At 37.6% G+C, this 21,636-nt stretch overlaps 2 protein-coding genes across 2 annotated transcripts; one reads left to right on the top strand and one right to left on the bottom strand.

The window, feature by feature from the left end:
- Positions 1-324: 324 nt before the first annotated feature.
- Positions 325-12,545, top strand: LOC134753177 (zinc finger protein 436-like). Its single transcript, XM_063688974.1, has 12 exons — positions 325-509; positions 742-873; positions 1,152-1,637; positions 3,285-3,415; positions 3,769-3,843; positions 4,119-4,248; positions 6,062-6,177; positions 8,690-8,786; positions 10,663-10,794; positions 11,198-11,299; positions 11,600-11,695; positions 12,397-12,545. The coding sequence occupies exons 1-12, from the start codon at positions 402-404 to the stop codon at positions 12,535-12,537; spliced, it is 1,746 nt and encodes a 581-aa protein (XP_063545044.1). The 5' UTR covers positions 325-401; the 3' UTR covers positions 12,538-12,545.
- A 1,115-nt stretch (positions 12,546-13,660) lies between these two features.
- On the bottom strand, positions 13,661-21,376 carry LOC134753017 (zinc finger protein OZF-like). Its single transcript, XM_063688777.1, has 2 exons — positions 20,911-21,376; positions 13,661-14,826 (listed from the first exon to the last, which is right to left on the bottom strand). Exons 1-2 carry the CDS (start codon positions 21,215-21,217, stop codon positions 13,661-13,663), a joined length of 1,473 nt encoding a protein of 490 aa, XP_063544847.1. The 5' UTR covers positions 21,218-21,376.
- Between the last annotated feature and the right edge of the window lie 260 nt (positions 21,377-21,636).

Below are 21,636 nucleotides of genomic sequence, written 5' to 3'. Positions count from 1 at the left end.
TATTTTATTAAATTGGTATTAACTCTGAAACTAGGCGAATTACAGAAAAGTTTATAGGACATTTTAGTCTTTAAATATGATCAGGAATACGCTGTTAAAATTATTCGGTTTCTTAAATTTGCCGCCTTTTTCTACAGACAAAATTTGCTTGACCAACTATACATAGACCCCTTACAGTAGTTTAGTAGAAATAAAAAATGTTTTATGGCAACTTTTTACTGTTAGATCCTCAGGTTAGATCGCTGTCAAACTTAGGAAGCCATATCTTACCTGTGGTGTGGGTCATATTAGAAAAAGAAACTGGCTTTCCTCCTATCCTATGCTCTGTTTGACTGTTTCGCTATTGCTACATAAAACATTTAATTTAATTAAGATTTTTGTATGAAACCCTCGCTAAAACAATGGAGGAATTACTTGCGTGTCGAGTATGTTTAATAACGGACGTTAAACTGTTCGATATGTTCAAATACAAACTTGCAGAATCATATCAAATTATAACAGGAACTCAGGTTAGCATTGTTTTGTTATTCTCCATAATTTTACTGAAATTCGTATTATTTACAGATATAAAATAGTTAGTAAAATATAATCTAAATACGCTGTAATTACTATAGCTATTTACTTAGTTGAATTTCGTTCTACATAATTAATTATTTAATTATTAAAAGTCTTATTGGTTTTTGAAAATTATGCAATTATACACATATTATCGAGTATTAAAGTTAATTAATCTTATTTCAGATATCAGGAGATGGTCTTCCGCTACATATCTGCAGTATATGTGCTGTGTTGCTGCAGAAAAGCGTGTTGTTCAAAAGTAAATGTCATAATGCTGAACATATACTGAAGTTTTCACTAATGCAGCAACATATGGTAAGTACAATACAATTGAATATTAATAAACTTCTGGTCACAGAATTCACGAGAATCAGTTGAGAATTGCGACCTGTAGAGGTCATTTGGACATACACTTTGTATATACAAAGTGTAGTAATATGTATCATTTGGACATACAAAAGTATTTGGTGATTCCAAATACTTCAGATTGTTGAGTAATATCCCCCTTCACCATAGATTCTAATATATGCTCAGAATAACCCAACATTCTGAAGTCCTTGAATTTACAATTTATTTTTAAATCATTGTTTCAGCTGACTACTGCCTACCTAAGGACCATAGACCGTAGCCTCCACTCTCTCACTCTGCCCCTCTCCACTACCACCATAAACAGCACCATAGACATCTCCTTCCAAATAAAAGAAGAATCCACAGACATTGAAACCACAGATGAAATAGAAAACACAGATAACATATCCGTCAAATATGAATCTGATGAAGAGCCTCTAGCCAAAAAAGTAAAAAAGAAAAGAAAGAAGAAATTAAAAATAAAAGAGGAGATAAAATTCGAAAATGGTAATGATTATATTAATGAGGATAAAGTTATCAAAGATATAACTTATTTAGAAGGTTTAGATGATATACAAGTGGTTGTGTTGAGTAAAGAGGAACAGATAGAAGAGGTGTTGTTGAGGAAGAATTCATTTAATTACTTGAACTCGTTTTATAAATGCGATAAGTGCTATAAGGGGTTTATAACGGATTCAACATTTAAGAATCACATGACAAGGCATGCGCTGGTAAGTTATGATGTTATTTTAAACTATAACCCACTTACAGCTACATTCTTGACTTTGAAAAATGGTCCGTATGACTGACACGTATCTGACACATATCACTGAGTTGTCCCTTCTCCAATAGGGAGTATTACGCGAAACTCTGCGCAGGGGGCGCCACTACCACATCGTAATTTCGGTATCTAACATCTCTGTCACTCTTGCATATTAGAGCAATAAATAGGCACTTAGCGAAATTTCGAATTCGCATTTCCCGGTAGGTCCTCTGTAAACAAACCGCCTTGGCGTATCAATGTCATATATTATTGTCTCTGAAAACTTGTCAAAAAACTGCTAAAGGCACAGTATGTATAAGTTACTCTATGGTTTACTAAACGGGCTAGTGCTGCACTCTGGTGGTAGAACATTGCAGTAATACCCCCTATTAAACCCTTGATTAAAACATTTGATTCTTGATTCATTTGATTCTTGATTCTATTCATAATTTTCGGCTATTAAAATACAATTGTGATTGGTCAGTAAAAGTTCAGATTAGTTAAAATAAAATTCTACATGTATATGTCAAACCTACTGCGCGGCATTTAAATATTTGACGTCGTCAACATGCGCGCAGTACAGTTGATTCGCTCGCGGTACAATACCACAGAATAAGTAATAGTATTATCATACAGAACGGCCACGCACCGCCCCGCCCCGACTCGAATGACCTCGCCCCGCGACAGCAGCTTGACGGCCGTTTGCCGGCCGCTCAGTACTATTTTTAAGCAACTTACTCACACTATGACACATGATTCGTGTACAGACGTGCCGTTCACACATATAAACGCAAGTGATTTTTTGATGTATAGCGTGTCCGCCCTGTGACAATACAACATGTAATACACGCACGTTTTTTTTAAATTATAATCTGATCGGCGATTGGCCCTAGTCACACCTGATGGAAAGTGAAGACAGGGCCTAAGATGGAGCTCAACGGTTCAGTAACAGCCTATTCACTCTTGCTTTAAAGAGACCGAGGTCTTATTGATCAGAGAATACAGATGGCGGGAGCGCATTCCATTCTTTAGCCGTCCTACCAAAAAGGAATAGGCAAAACGTTTCGTGCGAACAAATGGAACGTGGACCACGAACAGGCGCATTCGCTCCCCGGGCCTGGATATCCGATGATGGAAAGGGGAAGGTGGGATCAGGTCGTACAATTCTAATACTCAGTCCTGAAGGAAGACATTTGAGTTAATTTTGGACCATAGCTGGGAGCTTTTGGAGTCAAAAACTTGGATTATGATTGGGTGGTTTTACGGGATCAAAATATTTTTCACAGAAACTTGTTATGGTATATTTAAATAAGAGCCTAAATTACCGTGTGAGCGTTGCCGCGCTGCCGCCATTACCATATAAAGTCTCACAATTATACAGTTGAAACCACTTGTGGATTTAATTTTATCACACTAACAGTGCACACGAGATACTTGTTTCTCGTCGCCAATTATGGTATATTAAAATAAGAGCCTAAATTAATTAATAAGCTTTTATTCAATACATGTGTTTTACATGGTTTTTACACTTAGGTTATAATGACAGTCGGCGTAGTCTATGTCACAGAGCGGGAGACGTTCCGGTCCTCACACTTGTTATACATTTTTACTTCAGTTAAGTGGCCCGCACGCTTGCGAGGTGTGCCTCACACGCTGGCCGACAGTACGTGCGTTGCGCGCGCACGTCATCACGTCGCACGAGCGCAAGTACGTCTGCCGCAAGTGCAACCACGTCTCCAAGTCCAGGTCAGTGACCTTTAGTAGCAGAGCATTATCTTCCGTATGTACTTGTATAGGGTAAACAGTATCGTGGTCCGTAAGCCTGTGTGTGCGTGACACGCTGGCCAACAGTACGCGCGCTCCGCGCACACGTCATCACGTCGCACGAGCGCAAATACGTCTGCCGCAAGTGCAACCACGTCTCCAAGTCCAGGTCAGTGACCTTTACTATCAAAACACGTTTATAGTCTAGTCTATGATCTACGTAAACTTTTTAGGTTTATTAAAAAATCTAAACTATGACCTCACTGTGATCTGCTGGGAAAAGCTAATTAATTGCTTTACTAAAATATTAAATGACGCGTTTTCGTTATTTTCAGTCACAGAGCAAAGGAACACAGTAAATGGCATCTCGGATTCACGTACACATGCAAGATTTGTGGAGCTTCGTTCACGTAAGGGACTTTATATCACTACATAGTATAAAACAAAGTCGCTTCCTGCTAAGTAATCAGACTGCACTAACAATAAGGAACTAATTTTTAGAATATAACTACTTTAGAATATAATTAATGTCATTAACGGGTCTAACGCGATTCAATTTAATTTTATTTAAATTAAATACAAATTTTAGAATGTTAGTTAGGATGCTAGTCATGACTGAATTGAGTAAGGTAAAATAATTTGGAGCTAGGTCAATCAGTCCACAAATATTTATTCTTTTTTACAGCAAATCTACGAGCCACCTCACACACATCCGGCTGCAGCACCCGTCGAACAACTGCTGCGAGCTGTGTGGCGAGTCCTTTATCGGGGAGTACGGGCTGGCCATGCATCGCAAGAAGGCGCATAGAGACCAGGTATAGTTAACGCTATCTCTACTGAGCTCGTTCACTTACCTGTACTAACAATGGCATTCTGTTAAACAAAAGCCATTATTTCTTTTGTGTGAGCACGTGGCCTTTGTGCCTAAGGCTCACACACAATTGGCCACGCGCGCAAGCACAAAGGCCACGTGCTCACACAAAAGAAATAATGGCTTTTGTTTAACAAAATGCCATTGTTAGTACAGGTAAGTGAACGAGCTCAGTAGAGATAGCGTTAACTATATTTATTTATTTATTTTTAAACTTTAATGCACATCAAAAAAAGTACAAAACGCGGAATTAATGCCAGACAGTATATGACAGACGTTACTATTATTACTAAACCAATCCCGGCTCGTACCAATGAGTTTTTCGGAACTTATGTACGAAATATCGTTTGATATTGCCTGTTGCTTTTCGGTGAAGGAAAACATCGTGAGGCAACCGGACTAATCCCAATAAGGCCTAGTTTACCCTCTGGGTTGGAAGGTCAGATGGCAGTCGCTTTCGTAAGAACTAGTGCCTGCACCAATTCTTGGGGGCTTGGGGCCAAGCGGACCCCAGGCTCCCATGAGCCGTGGCAAAATGCCGGGACAACGCGAGGAAGATGATGAATACATGTGCTAGACAGGTTATTTATTCTAGTAGGTATTTTTATTAATTGTCTAAATCCAAATTGTGTAATGGTATTATTAAGATTTTTACTAAGATTACATTTCGTCATTAAATCGATATTTATGTCACCAATTAGCAATACATCATAATTTTGGATTACATGCATACTCAATAATTTAGATATTTTAGATAAATATACCTGTACATCACCGTTTATTAAATCTGATAGTTTCTCCCAATTAACCAATTGTAGTAGAGTAATATGAATATCTATCAATTGTAAGACTTTTATTGTATGTATGTTAGTTTGTAAGGTACTAGCAACAGATTCAGAATATTATTTATCTGCGTTAAGTACATGTACATGCAAATACAGTTATACAGTATATACAATTATTTACATCAATTACTTAATCTAGCTAAAAATATAGTTAAAATATCACGGGTGCAATGCTGATGTATTATATTTATACATATTTAAAAAAACCGGCCAAGTGCGAGTTGGACTCGCGCACTAAGGGTTCCGTACCGTTACGCAAAAAACAGCAAAAAAAAAAAACACGATTGTTGTATGGGACCCCACTTAAATATTTATTTTATTCTGTTTTTAGTATTTGTTGTTATATAAAGGAAACAGAAATACATCGTCTGTGAAAATTTCAACTGTCTAGCTATCACGGTTCATGGGATACAGCCTGGTGACAGACGGACAGACAGACAGCAGGAAGCGACTTTGTTTTATACTATGTAGTGATGTATAAGGCTCATAATTACTGGCCGCATGGCAAGGAAGCGTAGGGATGGACGTATGGCCACGCGTTGGGCGGACAGAATAACATCAGTGACAAACGCCACACTGCAGGCTAGCATGCACTGGGCCCAAGACAGAGCGGCCTGAAGAGCACTGGTGAAGAGTGTCCACACTCGTCACGTCCCTCAGCCATGAGGTTACGACAAAGAAGAAAGAAGAAGTGATGTATAATAGTTGCCTGATAATAAATTATATTTAATTTAATTAATGTTCTACATTACGAACACAGTAATATGTAGAATGTCACGTAGCGAAAGTCGCTTAAGTGGGTTAAATAGGAGATACTACTGCAATGTTCTGCCACTAGAGTGCAGCACTAGTCTTTTTATTATACCATAAACCATATTTAATCTCAAAGTTTGTTATCGTTTTATTTGACAGAGTAACATCAAGTCGGAGTCTCTGTGCGTTCTCTGCGGCGTACAGTTTCGGAGTCTCGACGCGTTGAACAGGCACATCAGCGCCGCGGAGGACAACGCGTGTAACACTAGCTTAAGGTAAATGCTGTTTTCACCACACCAGCTGGTAAAGGCTCAATGCAAAAACTGATGAGAAAGTTGCATTTTATCCACACGTGGGGCAAAGTAAACTAATGCAAATTTTGAGTTGTTTCCTTATGTTTGCTGATAGAATTGACTTATAAATGATGATTTTGAATGACAAATATGTAAAAACATTCATTTTGAATTGATTTGCTTTTATTTTGTTTGATATTTTAGTATTTTACTTGTGTTGATGTGGTGAAAAGTTTCACTCGGTGGCAAAATTTGCTTACCCTACCCTGAAACCCTCGCAACGCTTAAAATCCCATTTCAATTTTGGAATCTTTGGCTTGCTCGGGTAACTTTGCCCTCTTATAAAACAAATAACTATTTTAGGGTTCGTTCCGTACCGCAAAAGGAAGAAAACGGAAACCTTATATGATTGTTTATGTCTCTGTTTGACCTGATTGACTGGTAGAGAATGCATTTTGGCATTAAGTCCGCCATTTGTACATTTTTCTTTGTTTGTGCATTAAAATTTAAATAAATAAATTATTAGAATCTAAAAACTGTAATAGATGTCATATATTAAAGAAAAAGTGACGAACCCCTTCAGTGGTGAAGGCCGGATTCGAACCGGCGTCTTTAGCTATCGCGGCTAACACCATGAACCCCTAGGCCACCCCGCCACGGCGGTGCCCGTCCGAATTTCTCGACTATATGCCATCTTAGTAAGACTAGGCGTCTTTGACCAGCTCTAAGGGCAAGCAGTGCACGCTTGCACCTCCTACACGAACTCCTTACGGATTTACGTTGTAGCGAGAGAGACTGGTGCTGCCATCTAGCCGCGATAGCTAAAGACGCCGGTTCGAATCCGGCCTTCACCACTGGAGGGCTTCGTCACTTTTTTCTTTAATATATGACATCTATTACAGTTTTTAATTTATATATAGTAGTGTGACTACTTACAAAACACAAATCAAAATATTTAATAAAATAATTTGATTTGTTCCCAAACTTGTTTATTAGAATCTAAGTTAACGTAAAACAAACGGCCGTTTATGCCGCAAAAAAAAGTATATTTTGACACTCGAGGGAATTAAACTTTATAGGGTACTTTCCGTTGACCTCGAACAATTACAAGGGCATTATATGTATACTCAGTTAAAAAAAATGGTTGACTACAAATGCCTTTTATGACATGTCAAAATAAATTTTAAATTAAATAAATTTTATAGGACATTCTTACACAGATTGACTAAGTCCCACGGTAAGCCCAAGGAGGCTTGTGTTATGGGTACTCAGACAACGATATATATAATATATAAATACTTAAATACATAGAAAACACCCATGACTCAGGAACAAATATCTGTGCTCATCACACAAAATAAATGCCCTTACCGGGATTCGAACCCAGGACCATCGGCTTCACAGGCAGGGTCACTACCCGCTAGGCCAGACCGGTCGTCAATATAATGATAATGATTTAATCTTAATTTAATTTTATAATTTGTATTAAAAAATTTTTCTTTTTTCACAATTCACAAATTTATGTATTACTACGTAAACGAAATTAATAACTAGCTTAAATCTAAAATAGGCCCTTGAGGCATTGTACCAAGGATGCCGGCGGCATCGCACAACGTATCGCAATGCTGATACGTTGTGCGAGAAAGCCGCCAGCTCTTCGGTCACCAGTTACGTCAACCAGACGCTTCGCGATTTCTGCAAACAACTTATGCGCGCTGGGAAATATTTTTAATTATAATTGGATATTGAAAAAAAAAAAAAAAAAAAAAAAAAAAAAAAAAAAAAAAAAAAAAAATTGTGTAGATTATTTTTATATTGTTTTATTTTACTTTAATTAATGATTATTTTAATGAATTGAACACGCACGCTAAGGCCTTGACAATAGAGGCGTGTTCAGATATTTGTGAGCACCTCGGGCGCTCCGATATATCTGATGGCGACTGTACGAGCCGGGATTGGTCTAGTAATAATAGCAACGTCTGTAATATAAGTCCGCGTTTTGTACTTTTTTTTATGTGCAATAAAGTTTAAAAATAAATAAATATAGTTAACGCTATCTCTACTGAGCTCGTTCACTTACCTGTACCAAAGAGGATATGATAAGATAGAGCGGTACTGTCATAGTAAATTTTGTAACCACTGTAAATTCACTGCCATCTATCGACATATTTTAAAACTAAAAATGAAGATTTGTAAAAATACGATAAAATGTATTTAAATATGGATAAATGTTTTTTTTTATTTGCATTAATTATTTTTATGATTTTGACCCATGTTCTTTCACTGATATGCGTTAAAATTGTTAAATAACAAACGAAACCGTCAACGCCATCTATACGACAGTAGGCCAAAGCTAGTAGCACCCTCTGAACGAGAATCAAATTTTCTTGATTTTCGAGGCACGTTTTTTCCTTAGACTGTATCCATCTATTACAGAGTTATATCTATCTTTGATCTGTAGTAAATAAAAAATAAGTGTTATTTATTTGTTTAGGCCGTGCCTCAGTTGCGGCGAGGGATTCGCTTCGGACGAAACGCTCAAAGAACATTTGAAGATACACGTGACTGACGACTATGTTAAATGTGAAGAGGTAATTCGAAATAAGATATTTTTATCCCTAGAATTAATTTTGATCTCCATAGACGTCAACTGATGCGCGCGGTCTATCATCAACCTTCGTGCATTGCGACAAGGTTCACAATAGGGGTCATTACTGCAATGTTCTGCCACCAGAGTGCAGCACTAGCCTTTTTAGTAAACCATAGTCCATAGATTGACTTATACATACTGTACCTTTAACAGGTTTTTTACAAGTTTTGAGAGATAATAAAATATGACACTGATGCATCAAGGCGGTTTGTTTACAGAGGACCTACCGGAAAACGCGAATCCGAAATTTCGCTATCTGACTCTTTGTCGCTCGAATATGCAAGAGTGACAGAGATGTTGGATAACGAAACTTCGATTTTCTTGTTTCGCGATAGACCCTCAGATTGTCGTAGTGGCGCCCCCTGCGCAGAGTTTCGCGTAATATTCCCTATTGAAAACCACAACCACACGTTATTTATTGCTATTAGCCTTTTATTTCTCATGTTCTTGTATATAATCCTCCTGTTTTCGGAACTCTGAGCACCTCGTCTATGCAGATGACACAAAGATTTACAAAGCTGTGTCCTCGGAAGCAGATTGCCGTGCATTACAGCATGACTTAGATAACTTTTTACTCTACTGTTCAGATAATCAGCTTTTCTTAAATACTGATAAATGTTTCATAATCAGTTTTAATCGTAGAAATGACCCGTTAATTTTCAATTACACTTTAGCTGGAAGAAATATAGCCCGGGTATATTCCATTAGGGACTTAGGTGTTACCTTAGACTCGCAATTGAATTTTAGTCTACATATTGATAATATATGTAAGCGAGCTTATAAGAAGTTGGGGATGATTCTCAGAATTGGACAGCCCTTCAGGCGCCCCAATACCTATAAACTACTTTTCTATTCCTTTGTTAGGAGTATACTAGAATTTAGTTGTGTTGTTTGGACACCTCAGTACCAAGTCCATATTGATCGCCTGGAAAGGATCCAAAATATTTTTTTAAAATCACTTTGTTACAGGACAGGTAATTACTTCGAACGCACTTCGTCAGCAGCGAAGCATTTTTGTGTTCCTTCCCTCTATAACCGAAGACACTACTTAGATGTAATGTTCTTGTTTAAAATTCTTAAAGGTGTGATAAAATGTACGAATCTCTTAGAATTAGTCACTTTCAGTTGTCCGCACCAACCCCTACGTTCTAGACCTCTATTTCATATCAGCTTTGCCCGCAAGAATTACGCTCGGCACACATTTTTCAGACGAGTCCCAAATTATTATAATAAGCACCTACATGACATTGATCCTTTTCACACTTCCCTGTCTAGTCTTAGAATGAAACTTAGACATAAGTTGTTTTAATATGTCAAGTATAAATATAAATAAGTAAATGTATAAATGTAACTTTCCGGCTTTCCGGTAGGACAACCGTAGGCTCATGTTTTTCTTTTTCTTTTTCTTTTATCTCCTTTTTATCTTTGCTGTTTAGTGTGTATGTTAACATTATGTACTTACTAATGAACCTCCAGGTCTGTTTTCTTAAGTATGTTAAGTACATTTGTACTTCAAACCCATTTGTATATGTGACTGTTTGTGTTCTAAATAAAGTAAAAAAAAAAAAAAATTTAAAGTAAGTGCTTCGTTTTATGCCTGCTATACACACTCGTTGAGAAACCCCGAGACGGGCCCAGATCGAGTGTGTATATCTTGCCCCCTTCTCATCTCGATCTTATTCGTCTCGTCTCGCCCTACACCGATTGAAAAATAACCTATTACAGAACCTATCTGTGATAACAGAATACACAGAAAACAGACAAATTACCATGCAAATAAAAAAAAATACATATGTATACATACACTTTTTTTACAGTGCAACAGAACATTTGCGCACGAGAAGTCGTACGCCATCCACTACCAACGAGTACATCTGCGGGTCAAGTCCGCTTCCCGACGAGACCACTCCGACAGGGTCGTCTGCGAGATCTGTGGCAAGAAGTGCACGGTAGGTGACACGTGAGATCTGTTGAGATTTGGCTTACGTTTATAATGTAGGCCATCCACTACCAACGCGTCAAGTCCACTTTCCGACGAGACCACACCGACAGGGTCTGCGAGATCTGTGGCAAGAAGTGCACGGTAGGTTACACGTGAGATTTGTTGAGATTTGGCTCACGTTTATAGTGGACGCCCCCTACCAGCGACATTTGCGCGTCAAGTTCATTTCCCGACGAGACCACACCGACAAGAAGTGCACGGTGTTTATTTATTGTATACAACTAAGGAACAAATCAAATTATTTTATTAAATCTTTTGTGTTTATAAGTAGTCGTTTTACTATAGACTAAAATAAATATCATGTGCTAGTTCACTGAACGAATATTTATTCATAAAAATTTGTTTGGCAGTCGAACGCCACGCTCGTGTACCACCAGCGGACGCACACGGGGGAGAAACCCTACCAATGCACCAAGTGCCCCAAGCGGTTCAGCGTCTGCCAACTGCTGCAGGTTAGTAAATAAAGAAGGAGGGGAACCTATACTACGCGTGAACCATTTTATACAATTTTCAATTGTCACTGTAGTATATGGCATTCAATTTGTCATGTACTTTTTGAACAATAAATAAATCAATATTTATGGACGAATCTTACACAGATCAAAATATTTAGATCAGTACGGTTTTTACTCACTATTATTACACAGATCAATGGATAAATTTGGGGACAATTCTTACACACTCGTTGCGAATATCCTACTTTTCGCACTTGTATCGTGATATACTAATTCATGTATAATATATGTTTATAGATCCACATCCGCACACACACGGGCGAGCGACCGTTCAAGTGCTCGCGCTGCCCAAAGGCCTTCAAACACAAGGCGGCGCTCAACCGTCACGACCGGGTATGTGGTACACCCCTTATGTTCGCTATATAAGGTTTACAGAAGGCTTTCACACACAAGACACGTAAACGCGCGTAAAGCACTGATTTTGTCGCTCTTATGTAAATTTGTATTACACATATTCTGTACTTGACCTTTATCAGATTACATTTTTGTTATATGACTTAGAGTTCGAGGAAATGAAAGTTAAACGAATTCAATTTTCTCCAGAAATTACTTCAAAACAAGTGACAATTTCTCTGAAAATCGACTTAATTTCAACGTAATTTTGATACTTAAACAATCTACAACATTTGCTGAAACTATTCTTATACCTATACATCAATTTGTATATTTTACCACCATAATTTTTTGATGAATTTTTAAAAACTGCCCCTTTTCTTCATATATTACCGGTGACGCACGCTCTCGACCTCATTCCTAAAAGGCAAGATGAGAAGGCGTGCTAATAGAAACTAATACTTGTTATTTAGATATTACGTAACAAAACGTGTATAATTTCAACGACTAAATCTATCAATTTTACATTTTTGCTCCAAAATCGACTACGGCCTCTTAAGCGCTTGTTTTATTATTTTACATCAGACAATTGACAGTACATTGTTTAACGCGGTAAGCGCATTGTCATTTTTCCGCGTTCTCGTCTGCGTTTATCGCATAAAACAAGCGCGCTTTACAATGTTTGTTGTTTGGGTTTTCAGGTGCACACCGGGGCGAAACCCTACATGTGCGCGCACTGCGGCAAGTCGTTCTCGCAGTCCAACTCCATGAAGACTCACGTCAACACCGTGCACCTCAAGCTGCCCGCGCCCTACCGCCATCGGAGGAACAAGACAGAATAAATCTATTATACGAGAAATACTCTTATTAGGAAATAAATTAAATTATTTTATGAAAATATTTTATTCCTTTTGTGTTATTTCAAGTAGTAGTAGTAATACTATTAAATTATTATTTAACAAGCAGAAACGTCTGCGAACCATGCTATTAAGCTTAGAATAAATTTAAAAGTGGAAAAATTACTGCCTTGGGTGAGACCTCATCCGTAGTCAGCAAATCTTCCTACTATTCCCGTTTAAGACTATCCCGTACTTATCCTATATTGAGGAAAAATGGGGTATCTTCGAAAGCGGGGTAATTTTGAAAATGGCAAATATCTATAAAACTAGAAGAACTTCATACTTCAGTAACACTTAACCTTTTGGACGCTAATGACCGATCTATACGCACCGTAGGTTCAACGCCAAAGACCGATTAATCGGCCACAGACGACAGAGCAACATAGACCTACGTCCTACGTGCATATGCATAAAGTACAATTTCAGTTTTGACACTTCGGTGACGTGGCGTCTGGATGACACCTTTTGTATTTGACACGGCGTCGAAAAGGTTAATAACTAGCTTAAATCTAAAATAGGCCCTTGAGGCATTGTACCATTTGTGATTCGTCGATCGAGCACTTTAGCCTATGACGGACAGCGACAAAAAGTGAAGTTTGTTTTATTTGGACTTTAGTATAGTAATGCGATTGTGGGGCACCTATGGTCTGTTTTTTTATTCCGTAGACTAAAATGACGTCTAATGTGTATGAAATGACATTTCTTAGTACCACATGAACTGTCATTTTAGTCTACGGAATAAAAAACAGAATATATATTCTTGTTCAAATACTAACTTTCGTTTTCTTTAAATAAAAATTACTAAAGTGTAATATTTGACGTTTTTTATATGCCTAATCTCGATAGCCTGTCTGTGAGCCTTTAAAAATCCGCATCTGCATCCGCATCCGCGGATGTCAAAAAAAACGGCATCCGCAACATCCCTAGTTCAAGATCTGGTTAACATGTATTTGTACTTTTATGCATTCCAGCGGGATTGGCGGGATCTTGCTCAGCACAGGGAGGGAAGGAAAGAGGTTGGAAAGGGAGAGGGGACACACAAATAGGCTATAAAAAAAAACGGGTTCTAACTAGCATGGTTGTTTTTATTATGGATTTTTATACTTTTTTTGTAATTACTAGCAAAACTACACTGATCGCATTTGAAAAGCTTCTCTCCTGTGTGTTTCTTTAAATGAACTGTCAAACTTCTTTCTGTGCTGCCCGCATACTCACACTGATCGCACTTGTAAGGTTTCTCATTAGTGTGCTTAATTACATGTGCTTGCAAATTATATCTGTAGGCAGTAGAATAACTACACTGGCCGCATTTGTAAGACTTTTCAGCAGTATGTTTCCTTATATGGACGTTCAAAATACCTGGTTTGCTGCAAGCATAATTACAAAGGTGGCATTTATACGGCTTTTCACCAGTGTGTTTCGTAACATGAACTTCCAAAAGATATTTTTGGTTGCTAGCATAACTGCACTGGTTACATTTGTATGGCTTTTCACTATTGTGTTGTCTTACATGAGATCGTAAAGCAGGTTTATGCGCAGTGGCATAACTACACTGAGTACATTTGTAAGGTGCTTCACCTGTGTGTTTCCTTACATGAATTTGCATATGACATTTACGGGGGGTAGCATAACTACAGTATTCACATTTGAACAGTTTCTCTCCAGTGTGTTTTCTTGAATGGATCATAAGACTATTTTTGCAATTACTGGCGAAACTACACTGATCACATTTGTAAGCTTTCTCGTTATCATGTTTACGTAAATGAGTTTGCAAAGAACTTTTGTATGCGCTAGCATAATCACATTGACCGCATTTGTAGGGCTTCTCTCCAGTGTGTTTCTTTAAATGACTTTGCAAGTTAGCTTTTTGGGTACTAGCATAATTACACTGCTCGCATTTGTAAGGACTTTCACCAGTGTGTTTCATGACATGAAGTTGCAAATTTAATTTTTTGTTGGTAGCATAATCACACTGCTCACACTTGTAAGGTTTTTCAATATTATGTATCTTTTCATGATATTTCAAATGATCTTGGCGGGCGCTGGCGTAACTACACTGGGCGCATTTGTAAGGCTTCTCTCCAGTGTGTGTCAACAGATGACGTTGCAAATATTTTTTTAAGGTGCAAGCATAGCTACACTTGCCACATTTGTATGGCTTTTCCTTAGTATCTTTGCTCAACTGCTTGTAAGTTTCGGTGTTGCTGCTCGGTTTTTTCTGTGGAGTTTGCCCTGCAACAAGAATGTTTTATTTTTAAAATGAAATACAGTGTGGAAAGAATGAATGGGCCCTGGAGGGAAAGTGCCTTAAAACCTTAAGATAGCTCATTTTGTTTAAAAGAAACATTCTTTTATTTTTTTAAAGAAACAAAACTGCATTTAAATACTTTTTGAAATTCACTTGTTTCACCAGGGAATCGAACCAATTAAAAATTCCAAAAAAAACGCCTTTTTTATTCTACTAATCGATACAGTTAATGTTAATAATAACATTTCTCCAAGAAACATTAGGCGGATTAGGCCTTACGGCCTTACACTCGTCAGTCATACAAAATATGCATAAAATCGAATATTTAGTATCCAAGAATAGTTTTAGACAAGCAAAATTGAAAAAAAAAAAAAACTATCAAGTGCGAGTCGGACTTGCGCAAGAAGGGTTCCGTACCATTACGCAAAAAACGGCAAAAAAATCACGTTTGTTGTATAGGCGCCCCACTTAAATATTTGCTTGTTATGATACTTTGTATACTTCGGCTGTGTCCAATGGCTAGGGACACCCTGTATTTGTGTATACAAATATTTAATGCTCTTCCAGATAATGTTAAGGATCTGCCTCTTAATTCATTTAAAGCACAACTTTATCGTTGTCTGAAAACTAAGATGTGTTCAACACTATAGATGACTTATTTGCATACAGTATTCAGTAGAATTTAGATAGGTATAAGTTAGGTTTAGGTTAAGCGTAACTTTCCATGCTAAACTAGCAAAATTTATTTAAACTTTATTGCACAAATTTACGCAAAAAGAGTACAAATGGCGGACTTAACGCCTTGAGGCATTCTCTACCAGTCAACCATGGGGCTAAAGAATGGATATGAAAAAGATCCAAGTCAGAATACTATGATACTATGATATGAAGGTTTACTGGTAGAGAATGCCTTGTAGCATTAAGTCCGCCTTTTGTACATTTGTATTTTCTTTTGTGCAATAAAGATTAAATAAATAAATACTACTTATACTCTCTTCTTCTTATACCTTGTATGTTATCTATACAATCTCATTGTACCATATTTTAAGCAAATAAAGAATATTTATTATTAATAAGAAAAAATAGACAGTCTAATATGAATCAGTGGTATTAGAAAATAGAATCAAATTGTTATGTTTTAAAATTGAATGAACCAACACAAAAGCGATTCTGAAGTGCTATAGTTAAAAACATAAGCCGCGACTTGCGCCGCGAGATAAGAGAGATTATTCAACAGGAACTTGAACGTACCCTACAATTTTACTCCGATAAAATTGATGATTATGAAGTGAAACTAAAAACATTTGAAACTACCACAAAACTACTTCAGAACACCTGTGAAGACATGAAAAATAAATACAAAAACATGGAATTGAAATACCAAGCTATGGAACAAAAAATGAATTCCGTGGAACAAAACCAACTGGCGAACAGTCTAGAAATCTGTGGAATTGAAGAAAACGAGAACGAGGACGCCTTAACAATTACACAAAACATAGCCACAAATATTGATTGTAGCCCGAACGATATAATCGAGGTCTTCCGGAAGAAAAGGCGCCCACGACCAGCTCAAGGTCAAGGACTTGCCAGTCATCACCACCATCCAATAATTATGGTACAACTGCGCAATGGATGCCGCGCGCGATGGCTCGAAGCAGCAAAAAATAAACCCTTAACAACAGGAGGACACAGTACCGAAGGAGCCAGACCAAAAATATACCTACGGGAGCCGCTGACGCCCTACAACTCATACCTATTATGGAGAGCCAAGACTGAACTAAAAAACACCGACCTGTGCAAATATGTATGGACTAAGGACGGGCAAATACTCGTCAGAAAATCCGAGTCCGAAAAAACTATCAGCATCCGATCGATGGAGGATATCGAAAAAATAAAAAATCGTTTTACGGGCAGCCAGGCACCAGGTATGTCGACTAATAATTAAACCTATTGTGACTGACAAGCACCCACCTTATACAAGTTTAAATAATTTACATTTAATGAATAGCACAAACGTGATAACAAACATTAACGAATCTACATATGATAAGTGGACCGACTTTCTCAACTTAAGTATAAACGGGAGTAACAATCTTATTTTACTACACGTAAACATACGATCCATTATCAAGAATTTTTCACAGCTCGAACAAATAGTACTTAGCAGTCAACATATTATACACGCAATAGCTATAACAGAGGCCAACATCTCAGATAACTGTAAACAGATGTTCGAACTACAAGACTACGACATGTACACTCAGCTCCGCACTAACAAGAGAGGGGGAGGCATCATCCTATATGTACACAATAGCGTACATTTCCACAGAAACATAATGAAAACCGCAAGCTTCGAATGCATTACAGGAGAACTGAAAACTAATCATGGTATGAAATCGAACCTTGTCATCACGTATAGACCGCCTCATCTACATAAAAGTACATTCACACTTGAATTATCTCAGTTACTTTTACAGTACCAACCTCGAAGTACTTGCGTGTTACTAGGTGATATGAACATCGACCTAAAGTCCAGTTCTCCCGCAACCACAGAATACCTCAATCAATTGTACGAAGCCGGACTGGAGAGCGGAATTAACCAATATACCAGAATAGAACAACGAGGCGAGATTGTAACGAAATCATGCATCGATCATGTGTTCGTGCGCAGCATAAATTGCAGCGAAGTGTACACCGCGGTTATCAACAACGCGCTCGCCGACCACCTGATAACCGGTTGCGTAATCACCTGCGGCGCCGATACCGACAACAAAAAGGACCCGCCACAGTTAGTAAACAAATTAGACAATAAAAAAGTGCATTATGAACTTAAAAAAATCGATTGGAGTGTCGCCCTTGCATTCAACAACCCCAACGATATTATGAACTTTATTTCCGACAAATTTACGCAAACGTACGATAAATGTAGTTATGTAACAAAAAATAAGTTAAGTAAACGAGCAACCTGCAAATGGATAAATAGTAAAATCATAAATATGTTTAATAAAAAGCAGGAACTTTATAACATTTGGCGTAAAGATGTAAACGATAAACAAAAACGGCTATTATATAATAAATATAGGAATAAAACTAATAAATGTATAGAGAATACTAGGAATAATTATATAAAAAACGAAATATGTACTAATTTCAAAAACCCACGGAAAGTTTGGGATATTGTCAACAGTTTGAGCGGTAGAATAAGTAAAAGCATCGATAGAATAATTATGAAACATTTCAAAAATAATGTTAAATTGTTAACCAACGATTTTGCAAATGAATTCAGGAATAATGTCAAGAGTATATGTGGCATGTGTGACTCACCCCTATTGAACCCTAAATCGTATTGTAATATTCCTAAGGTAACAATGAGATTAAAACAAGTAAATAACCTCTGTGTATTTAATATAATTAAAAAACTTAATAATAATAAAAGCCCCGGAATCGACAAAATTCGTGTTTCAGATTTAAAATATATCATTACCGAAATTACGCCCCTTATTACTCATCTAATAAACACCTGCATCAAAACGTCATCCTTCCCCGACAGGTTAAAGGTCGGCATCATACGCCCTATCCACAAAAAAGGCCCATACACTGACTACAATAATTACAGACCTATTACGATCCTACTATGTATAGACAAAATAATTGAGAGATACATCGGGAGTGAATTAAACAAATTTTTAAATAGTAATAAAATAATCAATAATAAACAATATGGTTTCCAGCAAAACCGAAGTACCTCTCAATTATTAACCAAATTTACAAACGAGGTTAATGGCTATTTAAACAAGCGTAAACATGTAATTGCCACCTTTATTGACTTCAGCAAGGCATTCGATACTTTGAATTACAGCACCTTATTTTCCAAACTACAGCAAAATGGTATACAAGGACCCCTACTGCACTGGTTCCAGAATTACCATAGCAACCGATACACAAGGGTGAAGATCGCCGACGCGCTCAGCGACCCGCTACGCACGGAGGAGGGCTCGGCGCAGGGCTCCATAGTCAGTCCCACCGAATACTTGATTTACGTTAACGACATGTGCAACATATTTAGTGAGGGTTCTGTATACCAATTTGCTGACGACACGTGCCTACTTACTGCTCATCATGACTTACTCGAAGCTCAAAAAACCATGCAAAATAACTTCGACTTACTATGCAAATGGGCTCATGACGTAGGCCTTACAATAAACGCTAAAAAAACTAAAGTTATCCACATACGATCACCGTACACTAGAGAAATACGGGTCCCTAACATCATAGCACATGCACATCACTGCTTACACAACCCTAGCAATAACTGCAAATGCGAAACACTTGAACTTGTCAAACACCACACCTACCTAGGCCTAGTTATAGATAATAACTTCAATTGGGGACCACACATAGATCACATATGTTCAAAACTTAGATCCGTCATGGCCAACTTATCATTGCTTAAATACAAACTCCCATATAATACACTACGTATGCTATACTTATCACTCGCCGACTCAATTATATGTTATGGTATCACAAGCTACGGGCGGACATTCAAAACCTACTTGAAACAAATCTATAACCTACAATCAGCACTTTTAAAAACAATTGTACCAAATAAAATTAAAGGAAAGTATAAAAATGATAAAAAGGGTCTATTTAAACATTGCAAAGTTATTAACGTTTTTGATAGGTTTTGCTTGTCCTTAGTTACAGAGGAGTGTGAAATTATACCATCATTAGATAAAAATACTCGCTCCAGTAATTTGCGTACCTTAGATTATCTACCTGCATATACAACTCCAAAAAGTAACAATGTATACGGTAAAAGAGTAACTGACTTTCTACTCCCATGTATACTAAACACCTTACCTAAAAATGTACTGTATGATCTCATTAACATTGTTGAAAACCACGGCAGATGTATGCCAAGACTAAAAAAATACTACCTAAGTCTAGAGTAATGTATAAAATAGATGCAGAGATTTGATGTGTATAGATTAGTTTTACATATATATAATAAATAAAATAATTATATACCTAATAGTATTAAGCAAACGCGGATCGGACCGCGCGAACTCGCCAACTATTACATAAACCAAAGAGGTTTACAATAGTGGCATACTGGCAAAAGTTGTATGAATATTTAAAGTGAATAAATAAATTAAAAAAAAAAAAAAAAAAAAACCATTTGGTAATTATTTAAATTTAAATGGACGTTATTAGTACTAATAGGGCGTTAGGATGCTCGAATCAGAAACGCAGATGCCAGAGGTTATATGCCAGGGAAAAAATGCAGTGGCTGATATAATGGGACGTGGACATATGGAATGTAAACCGGTTTTTTCATGCTATTAAAACTGGTTTACATTCCCTCAGTAATCAGTACAGATGGGATATTCGGTATTTGGGAATTTTACCAATGTTTGTATTTGGCCTATTTACATTCACCAAATACTTTTTATTAGGGTTCTGTACCCAAAGGGTAAAAACGGGACCCTATTACTAAGACTCCACTGTCCGTCTGTCTGTGAGCAGGCTGTATCTCATGAACCGTGATAGCTAAACAGTTGAAATTTGCACAGATGATGTATTTCTGTTGCCGCTATAACAACAAATACTAAAAACAAAATAAAATAAATATTTAAGTTGAGCTCCCATACAACAAACGTGATTTTTTTTGCGGTTTTTTGCGTATGGGACGGAACCCTTCTTGCGCGTGTCAGTTTCGCACTTTGCCGGTTTTTTCTAATACTCTTAGTTCTTACATTGTTGATGTTGAATTCCAAAATGTTGAATTTTTTTGGCCAGTATCTCAGCTAATCTCATTTATAATTTGATAAACTTTATTATGTTTTGAATGATTCACGGTTAGTTTCACTAGACTTATATTGACCGGGATATAGACCGTGATTACCTTTTGTATTGTTTTTGAACTCCCGATATTTCGACGCAGTTACATGCATCTTGTTCTTGTTTGTGCATTTTGTTGTACAAAAGGTAATCACGGTCTATATAAGTCTAGTGAAACTTTATTATGTTTTTCGTGCAGCAAATGTTTAGAACCCACAACTGACCTGTTCGTGCGTGGTGCTCCTCAGGCTCCTCTAGCTTGTGGCCAAGCACGGGCTCATCCTTCACGGCGTGGTCGGACTGGTCGGCGCTAACGTCGAGTGGCTCGATTTTAACAGACACATATGTGTACGAAGGCTCGACTTTTGTGACATCTTCGCAGCTGGGCTCGTCTTGTACATTCACATAGAGGTCCGGCTCAACTTTTACAAGAACTGTCTCGAACGTGGGCTCATCTTTTATACATACATCTTCACAGGGCTCAGCCTTCACGGAAACATTCTCTGCGCCCTGTAACGCTGATGACTCCATTGTAAATTAGTCGTTTTGATATATTCTTTAGCGTTACATTAATGGTTACTTGGTTAGTATTTTGTATTAAATAGGATGGTGTTGTTTGTTGTTTCAAATACATACAAAATGGCAGACAAATCCCGAGAATTCAGTATTCTTTTTACTCTCAAGTGTTCATTCGCCATTTGTTGCTACTACAGCGACCTCTATCGATGCATTAAAATCTTTGTAATGTAAAGTGCTTACTAGACGGTCGCTGACAAGCCCCGTCGGACCGCGTGGCCTTGGTGTGGACGGACCGTGTAGACAGTCGTTTCCAACAAAACTTTGTTTGACCTCCAGACGCCCTTGGCATGCGAGCGCGCGCTAGCGACCATGGTCTGAGGGCCCACCGCGAACCACGTTCGACATGTTGCCTCTCTGTCCTACTTGTAAAT

This window comes from Cydia strobilella, chromosome 26 (genome assembly GCF_947568885.1).
Source record: "Cydia strobilella chromosome 26, ilCydStro3.1, whole genome shotgun sequence".
NCBI classification, from domain to species: Eukaryota; Metazoa; Arthropoda; class Insecta; order Lepidoptera; family Tortricidae; genus Cydia; species Cydia strobilella.
Note: the sequence above shows the minus strand (reverse complement) of the source record. Positions and strands in the feature narration are given on the sequence as shown.